Source organism: Phocoena phocoena, chromosome X (assembly GCF_963924675.1).
Source record: "Phocoena phocoena chromosome X, mPhoPho1.1, whole genome shotgun sequence".
In the NCBI taxonomy this organism is placed as follows: domain Eukaryota; kingdom Metazoa; phylum Chordata; class Mammalia; order Artiodactyla; family Phocoenidae; genus Phocoena; species Phocoena phocoena.
In genome coordinates, this window is record NC_089240.1 from 101,644,807 (window position 1) to 101,655,836 (window position 11,030).

Below are 11,030 nucleotides of genomic sequence, written 5' to 3' on the forward strand. Positions count from 1 at the left end.
TCCTGCTTCTCTAATTTAGCCTTGACTGCTTAACATATAGACCAGATCTAGTAATTTCCGTTCCTTAAGAACTTTTCCATCAAGCTCTTCAGGTACCATTTATGGAGAAATCCCATAAGTGGTATAAAAAAATACAAAGGACTGAATGGTATGGTGCATGGTCTACTATCATTTATGTAAATTAAAAAAAAGAAAGAAAATTAATTTAAAAAACCTCCACACAGGGCTTCCCTGGTGGCGCAGTGGTTGAGAGTCCGCCTGCCAATGCAGGGGACGCGGGTTCGTGCCCTGGTCTGGGGGGATCCTGTGTGCCGCAAAGCGGCTGGGCCCGTGGGCCGTGGCCACTGGGCCTGTGCATCCGGGGCCTGTGCTCTGCAATGGGAGAGGCCACAATGGTGAGAGGCCCACGTACCGCAAAATAAAAACCTCCACACAGTTGTTTTTACACACATGAACCATTTCTGGAATAATACACCCAATTATGTTTGTCAAGAGGGTTATTAGCTGGGGGAGCAGGGTTGGAAGATGGAGTGGAAGTGAAACTTTATTACATGCTCTGTAATACTTTTGGGGCTTTGAACCAGATGAATATTCTAACTATTAAAAAAACTTAAGTACTTGCCTCCCCCAATAAAACCCTATCTTCCCCACCACCATACTTTTTAGCACGGCATTCAAGGCTCAATAGTACCATTATTTTACTCTCATGTCTGTCTATAATCTTCCGTACACCTCGTGATCTAAATACTCTGCTTTGCTCACTTTCAAGCAAGGTTTGTTTGGAGCAATCATGTGTGCCTAAAACAGTGGCTTCCAAAAGTTTTTGACAAGCCACAGTAAGAAATACATTTTATGTCACAATTCATTATACATAAAATTTATGTAATTGAAACAAAATCTTCATGAAACTGTACTTACCATTACTATGTGTGATGTACTCCGATATTTTCTATTTTACCTTTTTTAAAAAATGCTGGTCACAAACTACTAATTTCATGAGCCTACTAGAATATAAGCACCTTAGGGGCAAGGACTAGGTGATCTCTATATGCGCATGGCATTTGTCCAGCTTTGCACACAGTAAGCAGTCACACAGTCACTGATTCAACACAAGAATGGGGTGTTTACTAAGTACTCTGTCCTGTTAGGTGCTGGGATAGAAACATGAATAAGTGTTAAATCACTACTGAGGAGCTTGAGGTAAACTCTATTTTATTCCAGACCTCTGAAAAGCACTTTTAGACATGTATCATTTTACATTTCAGTAAACACTCTGGAAATCCCTAGAAGTTTGATCTGGTATAATTATTACTAATATAACCTTGTTTCACAGATAACTATTTGTATTAAACATTCTGGATAATTCTATAAGTCTCTTAAATAAAACTATCTTTTTACTTAAGCTCCCAATCACTACTGGTTAAATATGCTGCCTTAAATCTTTTTTGCAGGTAGTTGGATATAAGATAAAAACATTCTAATAAGGTTTTAACTTTTAGTCCTCTAAATCCCAGCCTCTTCCCTCCAAAATTCATACATTGCATCAAACACATGTTTGTCTGAAGAAAAAAAAAACTCCTAAGAAAATATAAACGTGTAGCAAATGAAATGCAAAACTATACTTCCTGAAATTTGCAGAATATAAGATTTAGAAACAGCAAAGGCACATAAGCTTGCATTTGGGACGAGGAAAAGAGTGGAAATGAGGGTAAGAAGACTAGAATAAAAAAAATGAAGAGGATTAAAATAAGGATAAAAATACAAAGATGCAAAAATAAATGGTAAGGGAGGAAATCTGGAAAATTTTCTGATTTAGCAACAACAGACACTGAAGAAATTAAATTCCCACCAGGGTGCTGAACTTTGGTCACTGGCCTAACAGGTTGGGGCTTATTTTTCAAACCATAATGTTTAAAGAGAGAAAGTAAAGCATACCACAAAACTTTTCAACAACTGATACAACAATAAAACTCAAAATTATGTCTTTTTACATCTAGTAAAAATGCCTAAAATAAGATAATCAAAATACATCAAAAGCTAAGAATTTGCAGAAAGGAAGCCGAACAATGAAACCTAAATTATTTCTCTTTTTACATCTAGTAAAAATGCCTAAAATAAGATAATCAAAATATATCAAAAACTAAGAATTTGCAGAAAGGAAGCCGAACAATGAAACCTAAATTATTTCTCTTTTTACATCTAGTAAAAAGAGTTTAAATAAGACAAATTATCAAGGACTAAGAATTTGTAGTTGGGATAAATAGCAGGGATAGTATTAACAATTCAGTAAAAACAGGAGTAATAGTAACGTGACAGACTTAGCTTAAACACATCAAAGGTTAAACTTACAGAACATAATACCTAGTCATCAACACAGAATATAATAGCTTGTCACCTCTGCTAAGAATCTACTACCTGCTCTCCACTGACTGCTTAAGAAACCTGATTTTACAATGGAAAATAACCTATACTCAGATGGATGCACTATTTGCTTCCAGTCTTGCGGTCATGTACTTGATGAATGAATCATTAATTGAAAGGCTCCATTATTTAAAATTTATTTCACAAAAAGCTAACCAAACAAGAGTTCTCATTATTAATGATGAAATTATTTTCATCAGAATTGAAGTATGGACTAAGCTTAGCTTCAAAGATAATAGCTAAAAATTTATGCTAAGAATAAATGTAACACTCATACAGAAACCAGCCAGCTCCAAAAAAGGTAGCTGATTTAAAAACACTACACAGCTATTCACACAAGGCTGAGAACATGAGGAAAATAATCCCATTACTTAAAATATCACTTAGTAAAAAAGTCACACACCAAAACCAAGATGCCAACTATTAAGATACTACATATAAAAACAAGACACATTCTTGAGCAGTGCAGAGGGACACTGTTCCTAGAGAGTTCTCTTTTTCTATTATTTTTTCACTTTGGCTAATGATGTTTTCTGATGCATATTTGGGATGTAATCTATTTATCAGCCAGCTGTTCTGGCCCAGTGTGGATTTAGAATTTAAAAACATGTATGGCTTTAGAGATGTATAATAAAACATAATCTTAAAGATACCTTTTTTAAAGACTCAAATACTATTTATCATCATCATCACTGATGACACGGACATACAGCAGGCAGTGTAGTAAGTACGTTTTTGCAGTATTTTATTTACAACTGAACAACCCTGCCATATAGGTAGTCTCCCCATTTTGCAAATGAGGAAACCAAGGCTTAGAGAAGTAACTCACCCAAAGTTATCATGAGTGGCAGATCTCAAATGAAAGGCAGGCTGAACAACTCAAAAGTCAGTGCATTTAACCATACTATCTGTAGTCAATCAAAAACAAACAAGCAAACAAACAAAAAAACCCAAACCAAAACAACATGAACCACTGCCTCACTCTTAACAGGATTTCAAGGTTGTGGAGCAAAGATAATTTTTTTTTTTTTTGCGGTACTGGGCCCCTCACCGCCATGGCCCCTCCCGCCGCGGAGCACAGGCTCTGGACGCGCAGGCCCAGCGGCCATGGCCCACGGGCCCAGCCGCAACGCGGGATCCTCCAGGACCGGGGCACGAACCAGCGCCCCCCGCAGTGGCAGGCAGACTCCCAACCACTGCACCACCAGGGAAGCCCGGAAAGATAATTTTTAAACTCAGGTACAAGTCACACTTTAAATCACTTTTAAAAGACAACGTTTACTTATTGCAAATATACTCAGAACAGCACATTCTTTTCTAGAAATTAAAAACTTACGAGGTAGTATATGCAATCCACACTAGGGAAGACTTCCATGCTTAAGCCTTAAAGCAAAATGGTTTTTCATTCATAGAAAAAAGTTCTGCATAGACATATGCCAAGTAAGTATTTACTTCAGGGACGGGGGCGCGGGGTGTGTGCTGAGGAGTTTGGAGAACTTTTGTTTGGTACACTACATACTTCTATATTGCTTCAATTTTAGAAGAGTACTTTTAAATTACATTTCAACCTGTTAAAAATCCAACAAGCACCTGAAATCCAGATGGTATGAAATAATTTTACTCCCTTTATCCTTTTATCCTCTTTTTTGAACTTGAACACCTCAAAATAATCTTTCTGAGAACAATCCCAAGGAGCATTTATAAAATTAAGGTCAAAAACAGCAAAAGAGCTAGAAACAAATGCTCTTGAATTTATTATTACAGAAGTAGGAAAGTATTATGAAAAATGCAAAGAGTGAAAAGTTGTGACACTGACTTTAGGCTAAAGAAATGCAACTGAACAACAGCAGGTAAAGAATTCTGAAGTACAATAAAGGAAAAACAAAAAATGTGAGCTATGAGCTCTTGAAACACAAAGGGATTTAACAGAATCAACTTACCAGGAAAAATATTTTTTTAACCCAAAAGCTCTAGAAAAATATTCAAGGTAAAGTAAATAGGGTTCGTTAGCAACTACAATCAATATGTTATAAATATGGGGACTTCCCTGTTGGTGCAGCAGTTAAGACTGAGTTCCCAATGCAGGGAGCCCAGGTTTGATCCCTGGTCAGGGAACTAGATCCCACACGCATGCTGAAACTAAGAGTTAGCATGCCACAACTAAAGAGCCCGTGAGCCGCAACTAGGGAGCTTGCCTGCCGCAACTAAGACCTGGAGCAACCAAATAAATAAGTAAATAAATAATTTTTTTTTAAATGTCAGAAATATGTAAAGTAACACATTACTGAAATTAAAGATGCTGTATGCCAGCAAATCCAAAGAAACACCATATACAAGCACGAATGAAAAAAATTACCTTCTTTTTTTTAAATTTATTTATTTATTTTTGGCTGCGTTGGGTCTTCATTGCTGCGTGCGGGCTTCTTCCTAGTTGCAGCGAGTGGGGACTACTCTTCGCTGCAGTGCGTGGGCCTCTCATTGCTGTGGCCTCTTCCATTGCATAGCATGGGATCAAGCACACGGGCTTCAGTAGTTGTGGCATGGGGTCTCAGTAGTTGTGGCGCACGGGCTTAGCCGCTCTGCGGCATGTGGGATCTTCCTGGACCAGGGCTCAAACCCGTGTCCCCCGGGTTTCCCTGGTGGGGCAGTGGTTGAGAATCTGCCTGCCAATGCAGGGGACACGGGTTCGAGCCCTGGTTTGGGAAGATCCCACATGCCGCGGAGCAACTAGGCCCGTGAGCCACAACTACTGAGCCTGCGCTCCGCAACAAGAGAGGCCACGATAGTGAGAGGCCCGCGCACCACGATGAAGAGTGGCCCCCGCTTGCCACAACTATAGAAAGCCCTTGCACAGAAACAAAGACCCAACACAGCCAAAAATAAATAAATAAATTTTTTTAAAAAAAGTAAGAAGACCCAACTGTCTTAAAAAAAAAAAAAACCCATGTCCCCTGCGCTGGCAGGTGGATTCTTAACCACTGCGCCACCAGGGAAGCCCCCCAAAATTACCTTCTTTGATGACAAAGTTTCTTTTCCTAAAGTAAGACTATTTGCTTCAAACACTGCACTACAGAGGTATGTGAAGTGCTGTGGTATATTAGTGAAAGTGCACTGGACTAAAAACTTGGGCATCTCGGTTTAAGTCCCCTGCTCTGCCAATACATGACTCTAGACTTTGGAGTCCCTGAGACTCCATTTCCTCATCAATAGAATAGGGATGATAACTACTACCTTATCTACTTCACAAAGGGTTTCTATAATGCTTAAATGAGATAATCCTACTTTGTAGGCTGTCACATACACTATACAAAGAAAAGATACTGGACCACATAATCGCTTAAGGCCTTTCCAACTGTCATTCAACTTTTATTACTGTACAACTCAGGAGCCACATGTGCAATATACCAACATAGCCAAATGAGGTGGGCTTATCCTTAATACCTTAGTACTACTACTGACTACTACCTGACACTTACATAGCATTATAATGCTTATAATATTACACAGCATCATTACTATGTATTCGGCACCGTTCTGTTTGGCATGCATTGACGCATTAAATTTAAACAGCAACAGAAACTGGTGATCTCAATTGACCTATTACAAGTGAAAAAGTCATACTGTGCCTTATGAAAAAGTTTAACTAGTGATAACATCAACTTATATTTCTATCGTAGTGCTTCAAGGTGTTTTTCACAAGCATCTTATTTGAGTCTTATAAGCAACGCTGTGAGGTAGATAGAGCAGGAGTTCTTCCCCCATTTACAAAGGAGGAAACAGAAGCTGAGAGAGGTTTAGTACCTTGCCCAAGACCACAAGAGTAATAGAGCCAAAACTAGATCCCTTTGTCTTTTGACTCCTAATCCACTGTTTGTCCATCACCAAACTATCTCTACAACTAAAATGAATAGATGAAAACTACAAATTCTGATAAACTGAACCAACATAATTTCTTACAAAGTACTCATCAATACAAAAACTCAAGCCATTGGATTTTTTTTTTAATATGAAACTGCTGACTCTATAATGGAAAGTAACTTCTTGAATTGGTTGTGGCAAAAATACAGTAGGTCAAAGTATCTTGGTAGCAAGAAGTCTAAATCAGGAATTGCCCTTAATTGTATATTTACGTTCAACACTTCAAATACAGATCCATTTGTTAAGCAAAAGAAACAAACCTGAACCTCAGACCAAGTTGCTGAACTACAACCTGCTGATCATTTTTGGGCTAAGGTATGTCTTGTAGACCAGGAGAAAAGACAAACATAAAGAACAAGAGAAAGAAATGGCAAAAGTATGCTAACAGCAAAGACGGAGAATAAAGTATATGGAGAATATCTGCATTTCTTGAGGGCTTTCCTATATATGTAACACCACTTAGCAAGAAGTATCACAACAGAACGACATGTCACCAGAAATCATCTTTGGGATCCAGGCTATAGGATTCTATTATAGGTCAAACTTATTACAGCTAGGTACTCCTAACTGTAAATCCTAATTAGAAGGGTCCAAAATAAGCCCAATTTATACCAATAAGACTGTACCCATAGTTTATGTCAGAACATATGGTCTGATTATAAAACAGAGCGCATATATTAATCAAGAAATTGTAATTAGAAGGGAACCAAAAATCTACATAAGCACCCATTTCAGAAAGTAAAATCCATATACATTTCACCTCAATTTACGCTAACCAAATCTGGTAATCCAAGTTAATACATACCTGATAGAGTTCTTCTAAATTGTACTTAATCGAAGTACTATTCTGGATAGCTTCCACTGCTTCTTTCAGTTTCTGCCATGTTTCATCTGTGTAGTTTTCTGGTAATTTAGGCTTATCTAGATGATATGTAAAAGGTTGATAATCAGAATAATATGTAGGATATAGTAATGAAAAGATCCATAAAATACTAGTATTACTGCTCTTTAAGGGTAAATTGTTATAAGTATTATATCTAACTATTAAAGTAACCATTATATTTAGGCTTAGTATAAAGAATAAAATTTGAAATGCCAGAATACTGTGTAAGTCATTTTGACTCACCTATTAAAACTGAAGGTGAGGGTTTTTTCCTGCTATTGACTGAATTGCTTCAAAAAATAAAAATTCAAGAATGACAAACAAAAAATGAACAATCCTGATCCTATTCCATCATGTGCAAACCAAAGTCAACATGAATTTTGTACCTGAAATGTAAAATACTGAGTGCCTACTATGTACAAGGTACTTTATAAACATCTTAATTTTCCTAATAATGTCCTAAGGAAAGTATTATTATCCTTATTTGGCAAATGAGGCTGGAAGACTCATTTAGTAAGGCTTGCCCAAGGTCACCATAGCTAGTCAATGGTAAAACTGGGATTCTAACTCAGGTCTGTTTGACCCCCTTATTTATGTAGCATCTACAGGAATGGAGAGAAACATCTCAATTCATGTTTTGATTTAAACTGCATTTATGAGCAGAGTAAAATATTAAAAAATTAAAACATCCAAACAACTCCAGAACCTATGTAGCACTTTCAGAATGGAAAGGTACATCTTAATCCAGGCTTTAAACTTCACTGACCAGCAATGAGGCTTTTTTAAATTAAAACATCCAGATACCTTAATAATGTGTTTTTATTTTGGGAGGGGGAGAAAAAAACCCAAACAAAATCTCTGAAACCGGTATACAAATGCAATTAGGGTCATAGCTCATCTCTTTAAAAAATCCTTGGGTATTAAATTGATATATTTTAAATAAAACAGTGAACAAATTAGTCAATTACAATTCATATTTACTTTAGAAAACTCTACTATTAAATCAAAAAGATTACAACCCTTGAGAGCCTGGAGGTGGGAGAGGAGTGATAGAAAAAAGAAAAGGTTAAAAATAAACAACACTATACTCTGCTTAGAACAAAATAGAGCATATTACTGATTTCCACACTAATGTTGAAAATACAAGCATGGAGAATCTAATTTTCTCAATACTAATATTTAGCCACAAGGCACTGTTCTGGTAAATATTACTTTAGTTCATTCATTTTACTTGCCCATTTAATAAACATTCTAGCATCCACTACTTGCCAGTTAAGAGTGTCGAAAAAGTCAGAGAAACAGAAACACACTCAAGAGATTAAAAAGTAATTCAGCTCAATTACATTTAAAAAAATTGACTTTACATTTGCATCAATGCATTCACAGTACTCTCAAGCACATATCTCAAAAACTTGAAATGAACAGATTTTCGTAAAAGTTGCAGGTCAGTACTTTAAGACCCATTTCAGTGATTTTAAAAAAAGATGTAGTAATTGTTCCTATCTTTAGACTAGTGGTACACAGAGTTACTACTGTGTATACACAGTATTTTCACTTCCAAACCCTACCTTTGGAAAGAAATGAAGAGATCATAAATACTTTTCTCCAACTATTGCTTCCACAATGAGTTTCAAGAGTGTAGTATCAACATTATAAATCTAACTATAAGTCTTCTTTGAACATGAAAAAAATCACTAGTCCTACCTGCATTTCTAGGGACTAGATAACGTGGCCTACTGAAGGATAAAAATAAAAATCCCAGCAGTGCCAAGGTTCACTATGCACCTGAAATAAATAAACCTTTTTAGAATACAAATTTCTCACCTGTAAAATCCGGATCAATCATATCGACTGTCAGTGTTATAAGGCATAACAGATTAGATACAATAGGCTGAGACAGACCTCAAAATACTGCACAGAAACACCTGGTGTCTGCTTCAGCACAAGGATACTAACCACCCCCGGAAAATGAACCCTCCACCCAAAAGGGACCTCCCTCCACCTCATTGATTATGCATAAAACATTAGGCCACCTCTATACTGTTTAATATATTAACAGAAATAGAGCACGTGACCACTCAAGTGTCAAATCCTTAGGTGATTATGGATTTTGGCCTTGGTTACCTTTAAAATTCTTGATCACTAACTTCTTAGCAGAGCCAGGCTTGCTGTTAGCAAAGCTAGAGACGGTGGTAGAAGATTTGGCTAGGCCGTTTGCGTGATGCACCGAAGCCACAGAAGAGATTAATATACTCTTATTTTTAAGTTGCTGCTGCTGAGATGTTGCAGCAGTTGGTGAAGATGAGGAGGAGGAGGAGGAGGATTCCTCAGCCATCTTCGCATCAAACCCTACAAACTCCAGGGTGTCTTCAAAACGCAGCTTCTTCTGTATCGGTACGTGGCTGGGAGCAGCCACTGAAACCCCCAGGCAGGAGAAGGACGAGGTTGAAGGGGATGCCGAATCCCTGGGTTGTAAAGGAGTGGAAGAGGAGGGAGAGGTGGAATCAAAGTCTTCTCTCTCGTTACTACTGTTACTGCCGCTGCTGCTGCTGCTGCTGTTTAACTTTCTCTTCTTGGCAGAGGTGGGCGGAGTGGTGCTGGTATTACCATCAGTGGCAGATCTGACCTCCTGAGCAGCAGCAGCAGCAGCTGAGGGATTGGGGGAAGAAAAACCTGTTGGAAACATGAAAATAGCGGGGTCAACAGGCAGACGAGCATCAAAAACCTACGTTTATATGCCTGAGTGCGTGTAGGAGAAAAGGTGGCAATGCTAGAGGGGGAAGGGAAGAAAGAGAGGAGAAACACAGAGGACGAGAAGGAAAGTGAAGGGGGGGCTCCACCGGGGGAATGGGAGGGTTTGGGAAGGAGGATAGGCTGACACCAGGAGTGAGCAGAACAAGGGGGGAGAGCGAATGAGGAGGCAGACAGGTAAACGGCCGTGCCGTCCCCCTCCCCTGCTTTTCGGTCTCTCTCCCCCCTTTCTGCAGGAGCGACTCAGTAAGTCTGTGAGGCTGCAGCTCCTCCTCCTTTTCTCCCTCTCTCTGGGAGGGGAGATGCCGTGGTTGGGGGGAGGGGGGAGGGGGAGAGAACCGGAGCTTGTTATTGTCAATAGCACAAGAAGCTAAAGATGGCGCCACTTCCGGTCACGCGGCGGCGAGGGAGGGGCGGTGTTAGTCCGCGAGAGTGGGGGGTGGAGAGCAGCACTGCAGGCGGCCGGGGGGCGGGGGAGCTGGCTTGTAGGGAGGCGGCGGGAAAGGGGCCGCTGAGGCGCCCGAGACGCTCGCGATTGCTCTCCCTCCGCCTCCCTCTCCCGCTCCCCTTCCCAGGCAGCACTCTCCTCCCCCGGCCCACCGATTACCTCCACCCCCTCCTAAATGGTCCCGCGGGAAGCTTCGCGCCGCAACGCCCTTACCGGAAGTGACTGAGCAGACACTTTTCATAGCGCCCAGATCCCGAAGCCCCCAGGTCCGCAGGACTTGAGTGGGGGTGGGGTGGGGGAGGGAGAAGGGGGGGCAGAGAAGTGGAAAGGGAGGAGGGGGCGGGCCTTCGAGACACCTTCGGAGCTCCTGATTGGAGCTTCCTGAACGCGAGGCGGGCAGGGAGGGGTGGTGGCGGGAGAAGGAGCGGGAAGGAGCCTGAAGGGGAGGGAAGGTGGTGACGGTGAGGGGCGGGGTGAGCTAGCTGGGAAAAAAGAGGGAGGGAGTAAAAGTAAGGGAACGGAGAATGGAAACTTTGAAAGCGATAAAGGAATAAGGAGGGGTTGCAAGGCGAGAGGAGTAACCCGAAATGGAGGAAAATAGAATCATGC

At 40.1% G+C, this 11,030-nt stretch overlaps 1 protein-coding gene across 2 annotated transcripts in view; it reads right to left on the reverse strand.

Moving 5' to 3' along the window:
- The window catches only part of CUL4B (cullin 4B), a 32,238-nt gene extending 21,444 nt beyond the window's left edge, over window positions 1-10,794 (reverse strand). The window contains exons 1-3 of one of the 2 annotated variants that reach the window (XM_065901362.1): window positions 10,635-10,794; window positions 9,347-9,895; window positions 7,145-7,260 (exon numbers count right to left, since the gene is read on the reverse strand). In XM_065901362.1, coding sequence (XP_065757434.1) covers window positions 7,145-7,260; window positions 9,347-9,895; window positions 10,635-10,662 — 693 coding nt within the window. In that variant the 5' untranslated portion in view covers window positions 10,663-10,794. Of the gene's footprint in view, window positions 1-7,144; window positions 7,261-9,046; window positions 9,069-9,346; window positions 9,896-10,634 lie in introns of those variants that run through there. The other variant, XM_065901363.1, reaches the window with a different exon arrangement.
- Window positions 10,795-11,030: the final 236 nt, after the last annotated feature.